The 22,015-nt window shown below is 36.7% G+C and overlaps 1 protein-coding gene across 1 annotated transcript; it reads right to left on the reverse strand.

Moving 5' to 3' along the window:
* Nucleotides 1–8,385: 8,385 nt before the first annotated feature.
* Nucleotides 8,386–10,689, reverse strand: LOC127151019 (uncharacterized). The gene has a single exon (XM_051090234.1). It carries the CDS (start codon nucleotides 10,687–10,689, stop codon nucleotides 8,386–8,388), a length of 2,304 nt encoding a protein of 767 aa, XP_050946191.1.
* Between the last annotated feature and the right edge of the window lie 11,326 nt (nucleotides 10,690–22,015).

Consider the following 22,015-nt stretch of genomic DNA (forward strand, 5'->3'; position numbering starts at 1 on the left):
TAGATGCTACTCATCATCTATTGAAGTATCTAAAAGGCTCTCTAAGACAAGGCATTCTAATAAAACCCATTGATTCATTTCACTTAAAAGCTTTTGTTGATGCTGATTAGGGGTTCTGCCTTGACACTAGAACATCAGTCACTGGGTTTTGCATCTTCCTAGCAGGTTCTATAATCTCTTGAAAATCTAAAAAACAGATAATTGTCTCAAAGTCCTATGTAGAAGCCAAATATAGAGCCTTGGCATCATTCACTAGTGAGCTAGTTTGGATCTCACAGCTCCTACTTGAGCTTAATGTGAAGACTTTAATGTCAACCACTGTGTTTTGTGACAATCAGGCAGCAATTATCCTTGCATCTAATCTGACGCTTCAAGAAAGGATAAAACACATAGAGATTGTTAGCATTTTGTCCGAGACAAGATAGTTGAAGAGTTCCTAAAAGTTCTACCTATCAAGTCTAGCCTACAACTAGCTGATATATTTACCAAAGCACTACCATCATCTACCTTGACTAGACTAATGTCCAACTTGAGGGGGAGTATTAACAATAAGAGTTGTTACTTTTCTATTATACAGTTTATTTGTTACACAGTTTATTGGTTAGTTTGTTAAAAGACAATTATTACCAAGCTCCTATATATATCAAGCTTGGGCTATGTAAATATCAATACAAAGATATAAAGAAATTCATCTTGTACAAAAACTCTCTCTCCCTCAGTTTCTGTTCTCTCTGTTAATATTAATATATCAAACTTTCATGTCCATGGGTTCTCTTATTGAATTCAAGGTTGATGCTAAAGGTAACTTTCTCTATTTCTTTATGGAATTATCTGCATCAATTTTCAGTTAGCAGCTTTATCGTCCTGTTATTTCTATTGATAGAACTAGTCTAAAAAATAAGTACGATAGTACTCTTTTAACTGCTTCAACACCAGATGCTAATGATCAAATCTTTCTTTTAACTTTTTGTGTTGTTGATTATGAGAATGATTCATCATAGATTTGGTTTTGCAACCAGTTGAAGAAAATAGGTAGAAGAAATGGTATCATAATAGTATCAGGCATGCATAAAAGTAAATGTAAAGCTATAGAGATAGCATTTCCCAATTTTACATTACATGTGTATGGTTCATTTACTAAGGAACCTAAAGTTAAAGCATAAAAGAATAGTTGATATTGTATTTCATGCATGTAGCAAAGCTTATAATCTAGTAGATTATGAACATGAGATGCGTTTGTTAGAATCTGGTGCACCTAGTATACGTCAAGAGTTAGAATCAATTGATTTTTCGAGGTGATCTCGTGCGTACTCATCACGTAGGAGATATAATGTCATGACCACTAATATATCTGAGAGTTTGAATTTTGTCATTGTTCACACGAGATTTCAGGAGAAATTTAATTCGTGGAATCGAACTTTGTATTGATTTATGTATTGTGGATACAATCTCTAATATTTACTCCTTTGATTCTTTCTCTCGAATACAAAAAAAATAAAATTTAGAACTTCGTGGTCTTCGATCTTCAAGAAGTTGTAACTACAAGTCAATTCAAGCTTCAATCTTCTGGAATTCAAGGAAAGTTTGATCTTCCAAGTCTTCGATCTTTCAGAAGGTTGATTTTGAGGTTGATGATAACTTGCGCGTCTTGAGAGTCTTCAGAAGTTTTTGTCTTCAATTCTTCAGAGCTTCGATTCTTCTCTTCAATCAAAGGTCCCTCAAATGAATGGTAGATGTCTCTATTTATAGAGAAATTTTATGGGCTTTAAGTGGGCTTGGGCCTGTTTGTTTGTTAGGCTTGGGCCTATTTGTCTGTTGGACTTAGGCTTAGCCCATTTGCTTATTGGGCTTGGGCTTGAGCCCACCTGACACTCTGGGCTTGGGCCCATTTGCTTGTTGGGTTTGTGTCCGGGCCCAATTGTTTGACGGGCTTGGTCCATTATTTCTTACCCTAATTTATATTTAGGGCTTAATTAGATCAGGTGCAAGAAAGCTTAATTATCCAAACCCAATCAAATTATGATTATCACAATATTTATTGTGATGACGTGGCAGAATTTAATTGACCAAAATTTATTGCTCAACAAATGCCCCCTTTTCGAGATTCGTACACCTGCATGAGTGGATGAATTTCGAAAAACAATAATCTAAGATAAAAAATACAAGCGATTTGTTCTTGATTTTGGCTCCCATAAAAAATGTCAAATTAATCACTATGCATTTGGATATGAGTGATTAAAACACTACGTGAAATTTAATTAATTAATTTATTATTATCATTATTTTTAAATAGTAATTGAAAGATTGACGCTTAAAAGTAATAAAATTGGAATATTGCCAATTCATGGATGTAAGTTGTTTGTTATTATTATTGACTCTAATGTTATTTTTTATTTTTTTTTTGTGTAAAAGAGAAATGGGATGGTAAAATTAGTACTTATTTATTTATTTATTTTATTATATTTTTTACATATTTAGAAGAAAAGAGAAGAAAGAAAAATAATAATAATAATAATAATAATAATAATAATAATAATAATAAAAATAAGAAAGATAAAAATGTGTATATGAATGATAATCATTCTTTTTTTTTCTTTTTTTTTTAATTTAATATATATATGTATATATCTTCCTCTTTTGAATTATTATTATTTGTATAGAATATATAGATACATATTTTCCAGAAAACGGAAGAAAAAAAAAGATAAATAAATAAATAAATAAAATCTCAAACTTCTCCAAGATTTTAAAAAAAACTTTTTTTTTTTAAGATTTAGATAAAGATCTCAACAATTTAAATGTTTTAGGTGAAGATCTCAACCATTTAAATGTTAAATCTCATCAATTTAAATATTAAATCTCAACAATTTAAATGTTAAATCTCAACAATCCTAGATATGATTTATTTTTAGTCCCTATAAATACGTGAGGCTATGGTGCAAAGAGGCATAACATTCACATTATTTATTGTCAAAGAGGGAGGAAGAAGAAAAAGGTTTTTCTTTGTTTCTTTTTTTTTTTCTTTTTCTTTTTTTTTTTGTTGATTTTTTTTTGGTTTTTTTTTTGGTTTTTTTTTTTAATTCCGCCTGCTGCACGCCTCTGTTAGTCCGCGGCGAAAGAAAGAAGAAAAACAAAAGAGAGAAAAAGGAAGAAGAAGAAGAGGTGCAGAGATGTAGAGGAGAAGGAAGAAAAAAAGAGAATGGAAAAGGAGAAAGAAGGAAAGAAAAAAAAAAGAGAAGAAAAAGGAAGAAGAAGCAGAGAAAAGAGAAGCAGAGAAAAGAGAAGGGAGAAAAGAAAGAGAGAAGATGGGGGCGGCGGCAGATTTAGCTTTTTTTTTTTTTAATTAATAAATATCTATTTATAATTTTTTTAAGTATTTTTTTTTATAATTTCTAAAAGAAAAAATTTTCCCTTTTTTTTTCAACTTTTTTTTTTAATCTCTTTCTTCTCTTTTTTTTTTTACTTTTTATTTTTTTTCATAAATGTTTATTGCTATTATTATCATTATTGTTTTAAAATTAGTTTCTTCCCTTTTTGTTAACTTTCCACTTTGTTTGCCATTTTTTTTGTAGTCTATTATTTATTTACTTATAATTCTTTTTCTTTTCTTTCTTTTTTTTTTATTTTTTATTTTTCTTTGTTTTCTATATATATATATATATATATATATATATATATATATATATATATATATATATATATTACCCTTTTCTAAAAGAAAGACTTTTCATTTATTTATTTATTTGTTTGTTAATCCCTTCTTTTTCTCTCTTTTTTTTTTCCAACTTACCTATATTTTTTTTTCAGGTTTGCACCAACCAGAAGCTCTATCAAAGGTTGGTTCCATTTTTTTGTTTACTATTAACGAATTTTATTTTCTTTTTTCTTTTTTCTTTTTTTTTTAAGAAAGAAAAAAAATGGAGATCCCATGCAAGTATATATGAAGTTAGATCTCCTGGATGCCCTGCTTCTATGAATGTCAACTTTTGGGGTTTGTTCATGATAGACGATGCAACTCTATCATGACGCCCTACTGATTCCTCGACGCCTGGGTTTGTTCGTGATAGACGATGCAACTCTATCATGACGCCCTACTGATTCCTCGACGCCTAGGGTTTGTTCGTGATAGACGATGCAACTCTATCATGACGCCCTATTGCTTCCTCGACGCCTGGGGTTTGTTCGTGATAGACGATGCAACTCTATCATGACGTCCTACTGATTCCTCGACGTCTGGGGTTTGTTCGTGATAGACGATGCAACTCTATCATGACGCCCTAGTGCTTCCTTGACGCCTGGGGTTTGCTCGTGATAGACGATGCAACTCTATCATGACGCTCTACTGATTCATCAACTCATGGGGTTTGTTCATGATAGACGATGCAACTCTATCATGACGCCCTGGTGCTTCTTCGACGCCTAGGGTTTGTTCGTGATAGACGATGCAACTCTATCATGACGCCCTACTTATTCTTCGACGCTTGAATTTTGTTCATGGTAAACGATGCAACTCTATCATGACGCCCTGCTGCTTCTTCGACGCCTGGGGTTTGTTCGTGATAGACGATGCAACTCTATCATGACGCCCTACTGATTCCTCGACGTCTGGGGTTTGTTCGTGATAGATGATGCAACTCTATCATGACGCCCTAGTGCTTCCTTGACGCCTGGGGTTTGTTCGTGATAGACGATGCAACTCTATCATGACGCCCTACTAATTCATCAACTCATGGGGTTTGTTCATGATAGACGATGCAACTCTATCATGACGCCCTGGTGCTTCTTCGACGCCTAGGGTTTGTTCGTGATAGACGATGCAACTCTATCATGACGCCCTACTGATTCTTCGACGCTTGGGGTTTGTTCATGGTAGACGATGCAACTCTATCATGACGCCCTGCTGTTTTCTTGACGCCTAGGGTTTGTTCGTGATAGACGATGCAACTCTATCATGACGCCCTATTGATTCGTCGACTTTGTTTTCATATACTCTTTGTTCCAAGACAATGTCATCGACACTAACTTGCTTGTGATGATTTTCTTTTACAGACGATGGTTTACTTCACGGAACGATTCTTGTCTGGAGTTCGACATCTCGTAATACTTTCTGACAGAAATCAACCCAGAGAAGATGGACTTAGTCTCATTGTGGAGAAGTCGTGGGCTGGCGCTTTTGCAGATCATTGGCCACGCTTAGACAACAACTCAGTTCTTCCCAGATTATCCGTGGAGGTACCCTTGTCCGAGGGAAAAAGCGCATGGGTCTTGCAATCTTCTATCCACAATGAGGCTCGTAATTCTGGCAGAGCTCTCACTCTTGGACAACGTTTAATTGAAGGCCAAACACGTTGGGGTACTGTGACCAAGGTCCCTGGAGAGTTTTGCTTTACTGACTGTTATTGGGAGTGGTTGGAGCTTGTAGTTGGTCGAAATACACGACTTCTTTACAGTACTCGTTTATATGGCGCCGTAATAGCTTCTTTATACACTTATGATCGCAACAGTGATGTTGTTCGAGCATTTTGTGAAGCATGGTGTCCTTCGACTAATACTCTTCATACTATGGCGGGCGAGTTATCCATTTCTTTGTGGAACTTATGGTCCTTTGGGGGTCTTCCCATTAAGGGAGATTTCTACGAGGAAAGGATCCCTTCTTTTAAAGAATTGACCTCCACATCGCGGGATAAGACGAAGTGTCTTCCGACGACCTGTCAATATCTTTTCCAGGCGTATTACTCAATAGTTTGTACGCAGAGGAATGATCGCTCGGCCTCTTCTAAGAATGACTCCCAAGTAACTATTGGCTCTTGGATTTCATTCTGGTATCTTGGATCTAAGAGCTATGATAAGCCAACAACGCGAAAGCAAAAGAAGGCGTCGCGCTTCAAGTCTACTCAAAACCCTGATGGTTCGAAGATCCAAGCTCGTGAGTGGTCTTCTAGGGAGAGCATGTTATTTGCAGAACTTGGAATCAGGGATGATTTGAAGGATGAAACATATTTAGCTGCCTTCTTATCTTGCTGGTTGTGCCTTTTCGTATTTCCTCAGAAAGGATCGTTTCTTCGTCCTGGAGTGTTTAGGGTTGCAAGCCTAATGGCCGCTGGCACTATTTATAGTCTTGCAGTTCCAGATTTGGCGAACATATACCATGGGCTAGGTTTGATAACCAAAGCCTCCAATCCGATAGGGCGCATGGACTTTCACTTTCCCATGCATTACGTCCATGGTTGGTTAGCTCATTATTTTGGCACACATTATCCACTTCCCACGGAAGTTCGAGGGCCCAAGATGACTAACTTTTCAGGCGAAGGCGGGTCTATTTATTTTGGCGAATATGAGGCACGCGAATTGATCCATAATGGTGCGAGAATTCAGTGGCACGCTAATCTCCATAACAGGAATAAACATGAACGCATGGTTGATACCCATGATTCATCGTTTCTGCAAATGTCATATTTCGTAAGCATGCGTTCTTGCTACTTGTCCTCTCGTTGCGAAAATACCTGGATCATAACATCATACAGTCCATATCGATTTGGACGACAATTTGGCTTTTACCAGGACCTCCCTAATGATATAGGGGGCATGCCACCTGCGATCACGTTGGATAATATATTATATCACTGGAGAATATGTATGAGGCGTAACACTTTATCCGAGCTATACTTGCCCGCCCGTTCGTTAGAGCCTTGCAAGCATGTGACTCAGCGATTTACAAACTGGTGGACCACGAAGCACGGGACCTATTTTGAGGATAACAGACACCCTTTGGTGAGTAGTGCCATTCCTCCCCCTTCACAGCCTAGACTACCGAAGAACCGAGGGAGCAACCTAGGTGGTAAAGAAATTCGATTGGTTGAGGCAATGGCTCCTAATCTTGAGGATGAGGTAAACGAGCATGAGAGCGATAGCAATAAAAGTGATCGTCATTGGAAGAGGCCTTTGAAGAAAGCGAAGGTATCAGGTGATCATCCCGACGAAAGGGGTTTAAGTGCTTTGGAAGTTCCTGATGTTCCACCACTGGTTTGCCCGTTTTCCCTTCTAAAGTTTTTTTTTTTCGTTTTGTTCATCTTCTTCCTAAGTGACTTATTAATTGTTTACTTTTGCAGTCACCATTAAACGATCGTCTTGAAGGACTTATAGAGCCAGACAGTGATGAATCTTTGACGGGACCTCACGCAGTTGATTCGGCCTTTGAGGAAGTTGGTACCTCGAGAACTCCCGTCAATAAACCGACTGAACAATTCTTACGCCCATCTGCTCTTCTCGAGGAGATTCGTCGAGGCAAAATGACAGTGGGGGGAAAAGACCTTGAGAGCCCTTCATCCAAAGAAGGTGCCTGTCCTAAAGCATCTTTACAAAAAGTTAGCTCAGCACATGCTCCCCTTAAGTTTTCTGAATTACCATTAGGCGTTTCTAATAAACAGACTATGAGAAACCCTGAACCTTCTCAGTGGGTTGGTGAAAAGGTGGTTTCAAATTTCTTTCGGAAAACAGCCTTATGTATGTGGGAGGATATCCAAGATAAGATCATGCGAACTCCTTTTGAATATATCCCTAGACTTAGGCCAGAAATAGCGACGGTTCTCTCCGGGATTGAGAAGATTCATGCGGATGGCCTGACTTCTCTTGAAGAGTATCTAAATAGTTACCTTAAGAGGGTAGACAATTTTAACGATGTGCAATCTTCATATACTGCACAGTTGTCGTCGACGAACAAAGCTCGTCAATTAAATGAGAAGACATCTGCCATCAAGGAAGCTTTGACTTTGGTGAAACAATTACGAGGAGATGCCAAAGTTATTCAGGAAAGAACCGTAGAGTTATCTTTAGAAAGGAAGGAACTGGAGAAGAGACTTCAGAGCATAAATGCTGAGTCTGAACAACTGTCGATCTTATCTTGTGAAAAAGCGGAGGCCATAGACCAACAAGAACTAGAAGTTGCCAAGCTCCAGGATGAAGTCAATACCCTTGAAAGCACCCCTGCTATTACTGAGGAAGCGATTGAGGCACTAGCTACTGTTCGCCAGAGCATGGAAGCTGCACGAGAATAATTCAAGAACTTCAAGTGGAGGCTTTGATTTATGCCCCCTTTGCCCCCTTTTTCTTTTGCTGCAAACCTTGTAGATGTGATTTTTTTTTAATTATAATGCAGAAGGAATTTATATATATATATATATATACATTTACATTTGTTTTGCCATGTTTTCATATGAGCAGACAATGAAACATGATTCTTTTTTTTTTTTAATACATGTGACTGAACTTAAAGTGAACTTTAAGCTGCCTACGTACCATTTTTATACTATAGGGATCAAGTCATGACGTAGTTCAAAATTTATTTATTTACTTATTATTATAATTTTTTTTGTTTACATAACTGAATTAGGCATAAAACTTCTTGAGAAATCTGCCGTTGATTGGGCCAATTCGTAATCCGTCTTGATCAATGATTTTGTATGCTCCATTCGTGAAAACTTCTTTGACAATGTAGGGTCCGTCCCATTTAGGTGTGAACTTATTTCCCGTATGCCTTGTCGTGATAATAGGTCTTCTTACTGCGAGCACTAAGTCACCAACTTGAAATGATCGAGGCCTTACCTGTTTGTCAAAGGCTTTTGACATTCGTGCTTGATAACATTCGAGTGCTTGTTGAGCTTCCAGTCTCTTTTTGTCAAGTGCTTCCAACTCTTCAAGGCGTAATCTAGCATTGTCTTCAGTAGTTAGCCCTTCTTGAATAGCCATTCTTAAGGAAGGAATTTCTCTTTCTAGTGGGAGTACTGCTTCAACGCCATAAACTAAGGAATAAGGTGTAACACCCGTAGGAGTACGATGGGTAGTTCTATAGGCCCACAATGCTTCCCCAATCTTTTCTTGCCAATCTCTTTTTGTCTTAGAGACCACCTTTTTAAGCAGACTGCACAAAGTTTTGTTGAATGCTTCTGCCAATCCATTTGCTGCAGCATTGTACATAGAAGACTTGTACTGTTTGAAGTCAAATTTTTCGCATAGCTTGTCCATCAAAGTGTTAGCGAATTTTCTTCCATTATCAGTTACGATGCGATGAGGAATACCATATCTGTAAATGATGTGTGTCTGAACGAAATTTACAATGTTTTCCTTCTTTGCTTCTCTTAATGGCACGGCTTCAGCCCATTTAGAAAAATAATCAGTTCCTGCAAGGATGTAAGAATGACCAGCCGTTGATTTAGGCGTGATAGGTCCAACCAGGTCGAGTCCCCAAGCTTCAAAAGGCCATGAAGCTATTGTCGGATGGAGCGGCTCTGGTGGCTGATGTATAAAATTTGCATGGAATTGACAAGCCTCACAATACTTCGCAAAATGCATCGAATCGTGGATCATGGTAGGCCAATAGTAACCCATTCTTTTCAACTGATATTGGAGCTTTGGACCAGACTGGTGGGCACCACAAATACCTGAATGAGCTTCCTCTAAGGCCTTTGTCGATTCCTCTTTTCCTAGGCATCGCAGTAGAAGTCCCTCATATGAGCGTCTGTAAAGTGTGTCTTTGTAATAAATAAATCGCGCAGCTCTTCTACGTATTTCAGCTCTATGTCGAGGATCGGTGGGAAGTTTTCCATGCTCCAAATAGTCTATAATGGGTTGGCGCCAATCTTCTTCATCAATTGCATATACAGATATCACATCAGCTTCTTCGTATTGACTTTCAATTGACGGCACAATCCATTTTTGGCAAAGGGAAATGTTTATTGGTATATCTTCCGAGACTGTTAAAGCAGTGGCCAAATTTGAAAGTGCATCAGCTTTCTTGTTTTCTGATCTCGGTATATGCTCCAATATTATGCTGTCGAATCTGTCCATCAATCTTCTAGCATAACAAAAGTAAGGCTTCAAGTCTTGATGCTTTACCTCATACTGATAAGAGAGTTGATTTATGATTAACTTCGAATCACCGAATATTTCTATGCACTTTATCCCAAATTCTGAAGCCATTTGGAGGCCGATAATGAAGGCTTGGTACTCGGCAACATTATTTGAACACAATTCACCGAGTGTGAAGCTATATGGCAACATATGTTTCTCAGGAGAAATGAAGACAATGCCAACACCAGCTCCACTTCTTCGTGCCGCACCATCAAAGAACATGATCCAAGGCTCCATGCTTTCAACAAACAATACTTCCTCATCAGGTAAGTCGTCACATAACTTCCAATTTGATGGAACTGGATGATCAGCCAGGAAATCTGCCAATGCTTGGCCCTTTACTGCTTTTTGGGGGATATATACAATGTCATATTGTTGGAGTATAATAGCCCACTTCGCGAGGCGTCCCGAGATGACTGGCCTTGATAATATATATTTGACGGGATCAGCTTTTGCCACCAAGTGTATAGTGAAGGCTTGCATATAATGTCTCAGTTTATCTATTGCAAAGAAGAGGGCGAGACACATTTTTTCAATTGGAGAATAATTTAATTCAGCTCTTGTCAGAGTTCTACTTAGATAGTAGAGTGCACATTCCTTACCCTTATCATTTTCTTGTGCAAGTAATGCCCCGAGCGAAGTCTCTTGAGCCGCAATATACAATATTAATGGTTTTCCAGTTGCAGGCGCACTTAAGACCGGAGGGTTGAGCAGATACTTCTTTATGCTATCAAATGCATTTTGGCATGACTGGTCCCAATCAAAGACTGCATCCTTCCTCATTAGTCTCTGGAATGGTTGACATCGACCTGCAAGATTAGATATAAACCTTCTAATGTAAGCCAAGCGACCTTACAATCGTCTTAATTCGTGCAGGTTCTTCGGACTTGGCATCTTCTGGATAGCATCAATTTTTGAGTGATCAACTTCGATGCCGCGATGTCTCACTATAAATCCCAAAAACTTCCCTGAAGTTACACCAAATGCACACTTGAGAGGGTTCATTCTTAGTTGATATTTTCTGAGGCGATCAAGTACCAGCTTTAGGTCTTTCAAGTGATCGCATTTCTTCTTGGACTTGACTACGAGATCGTCAACATAACATTCAATGTGTTTATGCAGCATATCATCAAAGATCCTTTGCATAGCGCGCTGGTATGTAGCACCTGCATTTTTCAATCCGAAAGGCATTACCTTATAACAGTATATACCTTTTGGAGTTCGGAATGTTGTTTTCTCCTCGTCCTCTAGAGCCATTCTAATCTGATTATATCCTGATGACCCATCCATGAAAGATAAAGCTTCATGCCCTGCAGTTGCATCTATCATGATTTCCATGATAGGCAAAGGAAAGTCATCTTTTGGGCATGCATTATTTAGGTCGCGAAAATCGACACAAACACGTAGTTGGCCATTCTTCTTCCTTACGGGAACAATATTAGCTATCCATGTTGGGTACTTGACTTCACGAATAAATCCAGCCTCAATGAGCTTATTTACCTCTTCCTCGATTTGAGAAATGAGTTCTGGTCGAAATCGTCGTTGGGCTTGCTTGACTGGCCGATGCTCTGGTTTGATTGCTAAGCGATGAACGGCCACCTTTGGATCTAGCCCAGGCATTTCCTTGTATGACCATGCAAAGACATCTTTATATGCTTTGAGTAAGTTTACATACTCATTTTCATCATTGTCAGAAAGTTGGGTGCTTATGAAGGTTGGACGAGGTTCTTCTTTCGTACCAAGATTGACTTCTTTTAACTCGTCAATCGTTGATTGACCCCCATCCTCAAGTGATAACGGAGCTGCTTCGGCATCCTCTTCAAATATATCATGATCAGATGTCTCTTCTATTGTAACATGGTAACAACCTGTCACATCTACTTCATCTTCTGGTTCATTATCTTCAGGTCGAGTAAAAACAACATCATGTCGCTTTACTTTCAATGAACCCTCTGTATTTACTGAGACGAACATCTTTCTTTTCATTCTTGATGGAAATGCACTACGAATTTCCTCGTCTCCTGTCACTAGGCTAGATTTGTTTGAGATGGACATGGAGGCTTTCTTTTGGTCTCTTGTTACTGATACGCTTAACCTTTTGAAGGCAGATTTTCTTGTGGTCGGAGTTGGGCTGATAGATCGTACTTTCTTTGCACTTGTGTTTAGCATTTGAAAGGCAGAAAGTCGAGTGAAGCTGCAGGTTGAAACTTGATTACTGTCTTTCGCTATCGATGTACTCACCCTCTGGAAGACTGAAGGGCGTATAGCAGAAAAAGCAATGCGATCGAAAACTGAACTTCTTTGACTTCTATCTTTTTTGCCCTCTTCAGAATCTTTGCTTTCTTCAACCGTAATGTGGCATGTATTAGCAACTTTTGCTTTTCCTTTACCAGTTATTCGGACTGGTTCAGAAGACTGATATCCAATTCCAGCTCTGGAATTAGGTATAGAATATCCTTGTTTTTGAAGCTTCTTTTGAGTAGGGGAAAGCTCAGGCCTTTCATCAAGTATTTTCACGCTTTTAAGCTCAGTACGAGTTGTAAAGTCATAACCCGCCTTTGCCATCAACTTATATGCCTTTGGGTCGAATCCCTCCACTGTTCGTCTTTCTGGAAGGTATGCTTCTAAGTCCTTTTTCTCAATTTTTTTCGCTTCTCCTTTCTCTATCTTGGTAAGCGGCGCGGTGAAATTTTCCTTTAATATCTCGGTATTTTTGACCGTCAGGTTTTTTGAACATTCTGTAAATGGTGATTCTCCCTTCTTACGTCGGGACAAAGGAATATAACGTAAAACAGGGGGATTTGAGACTTCCTTTTGTAAGGTTGCTATCTTTTCAGCCTCTGGCGCCCTTAACTTAGTTTCGGTCGTCAATTCACCATTTTGTTGACTATTAAGTGCATCCCCTTTACTTGATTTCTTGCTTGTGATCATTTCTTGCTCGTTCTTAAAAGTGCCCTTAGTCACTGGAACTTCAGTTGATATGATTTCACTCACGTCTTCACTTTTTGTATAAAATTTTGCATCAGCGAAGTGAGACTCAGCCTTTGTAAATGGCCTAGAGTCAGCATCAACCTTCTTAATTCCTTGTTTATAAAATTTAAAGCATTGATGAAGTGTGGAGGTTACTATTCCATTTTCATGTATCCATGGACGTCCCAATAACATTTTATAAGTGGTCTTGGAATCGATCACATGGAATATTGTGCTTGCCTGCAAATCCCCTATGACGATTTCCAAACGAACAGTGCCTATTGCCCGTTGTGCTCCTTGATTAAAGCCTTGAATCACCAGTTTACTATTTGATAACTCTTCCACTGAGATACCTAATTGATTCATTGTTGACTTTGGTAGAATGTTGACGGCGGAACCGTTATCTATGAGAATTTGATTAAGCTTTTGCTCCCGAATGTATCCTGACACATATAAAGGTCTATTATGAAGCTTTGACCCAAGTAGCAAATCTTCATCACTGAATGATATCGACATACAAGAGGAATCATACGTCATCGCTGGTGATGTAACAATAGTCGAGACATCATCATTTTTTAATATCTCGATGATTGTATCCTTAACTTCTCGCGATAGTGTCAACAAATCATTTATGCCTAAAGGAAGTAAATCCTCTGGCTTGGGTGTCTCCTCCATCGCATTTGATGGAAAAGCGTCCTCCTCCGTCGTACTGGTAGTATGACACGAGACTATTTCCATTGGAAAGTTTTTAAGGAAGAAGTCCTTTAGAATTATCGGTCGTCGTGGTCGAGAAAGCCCCTCACTTTCTTCAATAATTGGTAGAAACTTTCTCGGGTTCTTTCTTGTGTTTCTTCTCTTGGACTTACCCTTGCTCCTGTACATTCGGTACGCGCCAGATTCTTTTTGGGAAAAACTTTGCTTGCGCTTCTTTCGACGCGTTACCAGCGTCCATCCTTCCTCAACAGGCTCCAACGATCCAAATTGGATTAGACTCCCTATAGCAGACAATCTACTATCTGACTGTATGATTACTGCGGCGTGATTTGTTTGTGCCACATCATCAAGTTCTAGCTCGATCTTTTTGTCTAGAGCTAACTTTAGAATCAACTCCTTCAACACAAAACATTTTTCAACGGGATGGCTGATGACCCGATGATATTTGCAGTAATTGGGATCGTTTACTCTCCCCATTTCTGCAGGTCGTTTACATTCGGGGAGTTGAATGAGTTGTTTTTCCAGTAGTTGGTCTAACATGTCAGGTAAATCAGAGTCTGGAAAAGGATAAACTTTTTCTTGCCTTTCTTTTAATGTTGGACGTCTTTTTTTGCCTTCCTCTTGGCGTTTTTCCATTTTCTTTTCCTTTGAGACAAGCTTCAAAGGGGTCGTACTGACGACCATAGCCTCCTTGGTAGCACCCTTCAATGCCTTCTGGGTGCTCTTCACTTCTTTCTTTTCTTTTCTAACTTCTGGGACTAAAAGATCATTGTTTCCTCTATTAGCAATACTTAGCTCCATATCATGAGCTCTGGTTGCTAACTCTTCAAAGGTACGGGGTTTTATTCCCTGCAAGATGTACAGGAGTCCCCAATGCATTCCTTGAGTGCACATTTCAACAGCTGATAGTTCGGTTAATCTATCTTTGTAGTCGAGGCTTAATGCTCTCCAGCGATTAATATAGTCAATGACTGGCTCACCTTTTTGCTGCTTGGTTGCAGTTAACTCTATCATGCTAACAATGCATCGGGTACTGTAGAAACGGTTGAGAAAGTCTCTTTCAAGCTGCTCCCAACTATCAATGGATTCAGGCTCCAAGTCGGTGTACCAGTCGAAGGCGTTTCCTTTGAGGGTTCGAACAAACTGCTTGACTAACAAATCTCCTCGTGTACCAGCAGTTTCACAAGTTTCGATGAAATGAGCAACATGTTGTTTTGGATTGCCCTTTCCATCGAACTGTTGAAACTTGGGTGGCTGGTATCCATGTGGCATTCTCATATTGTCAATCCTTTTTGTATATGGCTTAGAATATAAAGAGAATGTTTGAGCAGGTCCACCGTATTGAGTTTTGATGGAGTTTGCAATCATCTCTTGCAGCTGTTGGACAGACAATGATGCGATCGAGGTGGAATTTTGTGGTTGACTTTCTTGCATAATCGCTTTCCCTTTGTTAGCATTTTTTATAGTGTGTGTGTGACTTGATTCAGCAGCGTCACGACTTTCAATGTGATTCTTCAACAATGCGATCTCAAAATCCCCTTCTTCAACCGCCTTAATGAGCATATTAACCTTTTTTTCGAGCTCTGTCATTCTGTCTTCGCTTGTATCCACATCAGTTACCATAACTGACATTATATTTGGCTGTGGAACCTCCTCGTTTGAGCGCTCAGACAACGAGTTGTGTTCGTCAATCGCAGGATTCTCTTTGATTACAATTTCACCTTTTGGTGGCTTAGAGATTTGCTCCCAAATATTCTTTGCAACGTCAAAAGGAGGCATATCTTCAGATGACTGAATCTCCCTTGAGCGGCTACGAGTGTTTGGCCGTTTGTCGATGTCACTGAGAGCTTTGGAAGTGTTGCCTTGAGATGTCATGATTTTCTTTGGATGTTCTTCGAAAAGAGAAAGAGATGAAAGGTAGAGATGGTCCCACTGGGCGTGCCAAATTGTTCACACGAGATTTCAGGAGAAATTTAATTCGTGGAATCGAACTTTGTATTGATTTATGTATTGTGGATACAATCTCTAATATTTACTCCTTTGATTCTTTCTCTCGTATACAAAAAAAATAAAATTTAGAACTTCGTGGTCTTCGATCTTCAAGAAGTTGTAACTACAAGTCAATTCAAGCTTCAATCTTCTGGAATTCAAGGAAAGTTTGATCTTCCAAGTCTTCGATCTTTCAGAAGGTTGATTTTGAGGTTGATGATAACTTGCGCGTCTTGAGAGTCTTCAGAAGTTTTTGTCTTCAATTCTTCAGAGCTTCGATTCTTCTCTTCAATCAAAGGTCCCTCAAATGAATGGTAGATGTCTCTATTTATAGAGAAATTTTATGGGCTTTAAGTGGGCTTGGGCCTGTTTGTTTGTTAGGCTTGGGCCTATTTGTCTGTTGGACTTAGGCTTAGCCCATTTGCTTATTGGGCTTGGGCTTGAGCCCACCTGACACTCTGGGCTTGGGCCCATTTGCTTGTTGGGTTTGTGTCCGGGCCCAATTGTTTGACGGGCTTAGTCCATTATTTCTTACCCTAATTTATATTTAGGGCTTAATTAGATCAGGTACAAGAAAGCTTAATTATCCAAACCCAATCAAATTATGATTATCACAATATTTATTGTGATGACGTGGCAGAATTTAATTGACCAAAATTTATTGCTCAACAGTCATGTTTAAAGCTAGGAAATTATCAATATGTTTCTTGCTCGAGGTATTGAGAATTATGTTGTAGAAATTGTTTTTTGATAGAAGAAATGAAGTTGATTATCAAGTTACTGATTTCACAAATTCCACAGAGCAATTTTTAAGGGAAACAAATTGAACATAGTCAATCAATTAAGGTATTTTTCATTTACTTTTTCTTATATATATTATGGATATACGTATTCATTTTACATATGTACAATATATTATATTGTATTTATCTACCAATGTAGGTCAATCCTGTTAACAATATGAAATATTAGGTCACCAATGGCACCGCTCAATATGTTGTGTACTTGCCTTCAAAGATTTGTAGTTGCAGGATGTGGGATATATTGCGAATACCATGTTTGCATGTTTTTGCTGTTTTGACCATGAAGTATTTGTCAATAAAGTCATATGTCTCTCCTTGTTAGTTCAATAGCACTTAGAGCTCAATATATAGAGGATTAATAAATCCCTTAGCGCGATCATCGACAATGAAAAATACCTGATGATGTTAGATCGATTGTCATCCTCCCACTGAATGTCAAACGTGCAGTTAGTCGATCCAAGAAGATTAAAATTCCTTCTAAAATAGAGTTCAAGAGACGTGTTAAATGTGACCGTTGTAGACGTTTTGGTCATAACCGCAAGAGATGTAAGTTTTCCTTATTGAACTAGGTTGTCCTATTTTATTTGACTTCTATTATGTTATAGACAATTTTTTATTTTTTAATTATTGTTTTTATTTTTTTGTCCTTATATTTCATATCGTTTCATTATTTACTATTGTCAACATAAGTTTAGAATTTTCATGTACTTATGTCTGTTCCATAATGTGTTCTTTTTCCACCTTATTATTATTTGTTCTTATATATTCGTCTGATTATTTCTTATATACTACATTACAACGTAATCGAAATTCTCTTCTAACAAATTAATTACCACAGTAAAATCAATTTCTTTTCAAATACCACATATTAGATCACTTAATTAATTCATCTACAGAAGCAATGACTCATCAATGTCTCTAAATCAATTTTATGTCATATACCTTTCATACATAAATACTATTCGTCCAAGTATAGAATTTCATAGAACTTCATATTTACTCGTCCAGACAACATTTTCATAGAACTTCGTCCAGACAATATATTTCCTTCATATTTGAAAATGTTGTCCAACGTATAAATCATCACATATATATACACTGTTTTATTTAATATATACTCAAATTAGCTAACTAACCAATTTTACCCATTGAAACAATTTCTCATCAATGTCTCCAAATATTCGATTATTTGATATACTACCCTGCAAACATAAACACTTTCCTTCAAGATTATAATTTCATACATCTCCAAGATATTACATATAGCAAACAGAACAAGAAATCTTATGATATCAAATATTTTATCATACCAATCATATACCCATAAAACTGTTTAATGTTCAAAACTTATTAGCGACATAAAATATTGACTACCATAAAAAAAAAGCATTAACCCGTGCAGATGTTTCAACAAATAACGTTCAACAAAATATGAACTCATTCTATGCACCTTTAATATACTACAGATCTTGTTAAAATAATTTAAAACTTGGTTCTTCAAATTGTTAACTATTGAACCTTATTTTTTCCTTTTACGGCTTGGCAGATCCAAACCTCGTGGTAAACTGAGACCTCATTATCTTCGAAGGTAGAATTTCTCTCTTTATGCACCTCTTCAATACCTGATGATAAGCAAAGATACCATTACGATTGATTCATGGACAACCGGCTTCGACACGAACCAAAAACCAACAAGCGAGATGAGAACGAAAACAAGAGAGGCTAGAGACTTTAGTTTGAATGAAAACCAAGGGAGGAATTTTTTTGACCTTGGACATGAACGAAATTGAAGAGAGGTTTGAGACCTACAGTAAGATGAAAGTGAATGAGCGTGAAAGAACGAAATCGAAGAGTGAATATGAGAAGAGATCAAATTGAAGAGAGGATGGAATTGAGGGTGGGACATGAACAAACGAAAACAAAATAGAATAGAGGAACAAATTGAGGGAGAGAACTCACGAAAGTTGAAAAAATTGAAAAGGGGCATTTGGGGGGGGGGGGGGGAGGGGGCGAGAAGAGTACATGGGAAACCCTAAAAAAATTAATTTTTCCCGCTTTTTTTCCTTCTACTTTTTATAACGTGTTATTAGAAATGCTATGGTTGGATGTTATTAAAAGGCACATTTGTTGTCGTGCTCATACAAATCCTCCCTACTTGCTTCCTTTTTACATCTATTTACACAACCTATTTTCTCTATTGTAGCTTTCTAAATGCAGAATAACATGTTAGTATAAATCTCAATATTAAAATTTCTCGACTTTTTTTGTTTTCCCTTTTTGTTTCCTTCTTTTTTGATTTATTTTCTTCTTCTCTTGTTCTGTCTTCAATCACTCCTTTTCTCTTTCTTGATACCTACACTTTAATATAAATTTATATGTTAACGTAAAATTGTTGAGTTTTATGTCCTAAAACTCATAGATAGTAAATATAATCCATTGACCATTATTAATAAAGTGTTATTATTATAATTTCAATAAATGTTATTGATTTTATTATTAGTTTTGTCTTAATAATCTAAATCCAATAAACTATCATCCTAAGCTATTTAGTCAGTCTTGAACAGTATATAAAGACATACAGGGATCAATGTTCGAGATCTGCTTAAAGGATCCATAGTATAGGAATAAGGCTGGGGTATACCTTATCCTAGTAACACTGTAGATATGGCTCACTCGGTATTTGATACAAATGTAATGACCCAAAGCGTTTGTGTAGGTGACATACAAGTGAGGGTATCTATGTAATGAGTTAAGATCGGACAGCAAAATAGTAACCACTAGATGTAACTTCGTTAACTAGTTAGGTTTCTATTTCATTAGGATGACCTAGGTAACTAGTCTTAATCATGAGTGTAATATGAACTTCTGTTTGCGAGGGATTGTCCTTTGATTTTTACTGGTGATAGTGGCCATATTTTCGACTCAATTTTCTAATCATTTTGGGAACAAGACCGAATGGGGAGCTGGAAACATAATCACACAAGATGGAATTCATTCATTCCCGACTTTGGAGTTAATAGATAAGTGTTCCCTTAAATGGTATCTCCAAGACTTGAAAAAAGGATCCTACTCTCTCTATGGTACAAGAAGGGTTTCTATTTATTGGTTGGACCATAAACAGGTTGTTCATTAGAGGAACACTGGTATTTAAGGACTAGAAGTAACGCATGGGCAAAACGGTAATTTGATACAGATGGTCTTGCGAACACTTGTGAAGGACTAACTTACCGGTGCTGGTCTATATCCATGGACACTTAATAAATCTGCAGTGAGAAGAGTTCAGTTGTGAGTTTTTAATGAAGTGTACACACACTTAACGAATATTGATTAATGTGGTTAAAGAGTTTAGCCAATTAATCACATATCGTTGTAGCTTCTGATTTGTACGTTCATTAAGTCCCCTTCCTAGCTCGTAAAGGGTAATGAGATTTATTTATATTGACTGTAGTTTGAAATGTTCAAATCTACTTTGGGAATTAATATAATATAAGGTGATACATTATAATATAAAGTTTATATTTAAATTAAACTTTATTATACAAATTTAATTTTGGATATGATTCTAAATTAATTTATGAGAGAATAAAATTTTTGAATAAGTTCAAATATTAATTTAATGTAAATTAGATTATATTAAAATTATAGGTTAAAATTTAATGTGTATATTATACACATTAAAATATAAGGTATGAGAGAAATTTATATTTGAATATGATTCAAATTTGAATTAAATTAAACATAAGACATTAATTTAGCAATTAATTAATTGAAGAATTAATTAAAAGTTTAGTTTAATTTGATTTAATTAAATTAATTAAATTAAAACTATAAGTTATGTGAGAGATATTTATTTAAATATGATTTAAATGAAATATTAATTAAATATGATTTAGTTAATTATTAAAATTATTTAATTTAATTTAATATAATTAATTAAATTAAATTAATAACTCCCTTAAAGGAGTTATTTAGGGAACGTGTCGGTGGTTTTCCCATGTATCCCAGAATCTTTCCAACTCTAGAGGTAAGGTACGAATGTTAGAAAAAAAAGCGTTATGTAATCTACATACTAGAATTCTCTCAAAAAAGTATTTCTCTCTCTAAAAGTTTCCTTCCAATTGGTTCCCACAAACCAATCTTTAGCTCAGAGAATATGAAAGTTTCCAAGTGGTGGTACCCCAAATTTGACATTAAGTAGATTTAGAATCTTCAATGTGCGTAAGTTTACCGTTCTACTTTCTCTCTTCTTTGTATCATTTTTAGAAGCAAACTTAGCCTCGAGGAAAATTGTTTATGTTATTTGTCAATGTATTGGTATTTTTAGAATCTAGATAAATTTAAATTAAGGTCTCTGTTAAATATTTCGCTGTGCATTTTTTGTTTCGGTGTTTTAATCACAATGACTAGTTTTACCTCTTTTCCTCGTACAACACGATTTGTGTTCCATGTGATCCTATTAGATCATAATTTTTATCTCCTGAAAACATCGATGCTAGAGGAGGGTAGTCAATGAGGTAGTCATCATATCTCTCTTCAGAATCTAATAGAATACTTGCCCATGTTTTCATCATATATGATATATACCATTTATATATTAGAAACTTTCATATAATACGTATAATATTATATATGTTTATCAAGTGCCAAAGATGCACAAAACAACCGATACTTCACCGCTGCATCATCTATTATAATGAGATCATCTTTGTTTGACTTTCTTGGCCTAGAAGTTGAGCCAAACACTCTTTCGCATCTACAAACCATACTTACAACGACATATAAACATGTCGTTCTCATATAAACAAATAGTACCAATATCACTACATATGTACATGAACTTTATCAATAAAATATTAATATAATCCCTAGAATGTTAACATTAACATTGCATATTATAAATATAGCACAACATATCCGTCAAATATAGATAAAACAACATGCATGTTGATTTATCGGTAAACAGAAATTCCATTTGAAGTACATAATATACTCTATTTTTCTTAATATACCCTAACAATTTTACGTATCACAAACCACGCAGTTCTTACCGATATGATATTGCACAGCCAAAATATCAAATTTGTACCTGCCCACTTCAAATGAAACCCTAACTTGTTCAAAGACACACTAAAGTTAGGGAAGAAGTTCGATTTCGGTGTCAGAACATTCCAATATCTTCAATATACAAAATATACCCTAACAATTGTATATAACCATCGACCCTTACTTATCGAAACTATAGGCAGTAATACTTTTTTGCCAAACTTTTTGCTGAAACTTGTCTACTTTAGCGAAAACACAATATTCCTTACATAGAAGATGGAAGAAGGATGTTGTCCTTATATTTGTGAACAATGAAGAGCACTATTTGGAAGTTTTTTCGATAAGGGAAGTTTCCGCAAAATTTGAAAATAAAATTGTTCTCACGTTTCCTTTTTCTTGTGTGCGATGCTCCACTTTCCTTTCTTTCCTTTTTTTTTCTCTATTATTAATATTAAAAGTAGGTAGTTTGGATATTTAAGGGTCGTGTGGCCCCAGTTTTGAAATCAAGTAATGCCAAGCCCACGTTTGGCCCATAGTCTAAAAGGATGGGATTAAGAAATGGGGTAAATGGGCGGTTCAATCTTTTTACA

This window comes from Cucumis melo, chromosome 9, assembly GCF_025177605.1.
Source record: "Cucumis melo cultivar AY chromosome 9, USDA_Cmelo_AY_1.0, whole genome shotgun sequence".
In the NCBI taxonomy this organism is placed as follows: domain Eukaryota; kingdom Viridiplantae; phylum Streptophyta; class Magnoliopsida; order Cucurbitales; family Cucurbitaceae; genus Cucumis; species Cucumis melo.

Excerpts from the sequence above, each read along its gene's own strand:
- LOC127151019 (XM_051090234.1), bottom strand. The coding sequence starts at position 10,689 with ATGAGGAAGGATGCAGTCTTTGATTGGGACCAGTCATGCCAAAATGCA.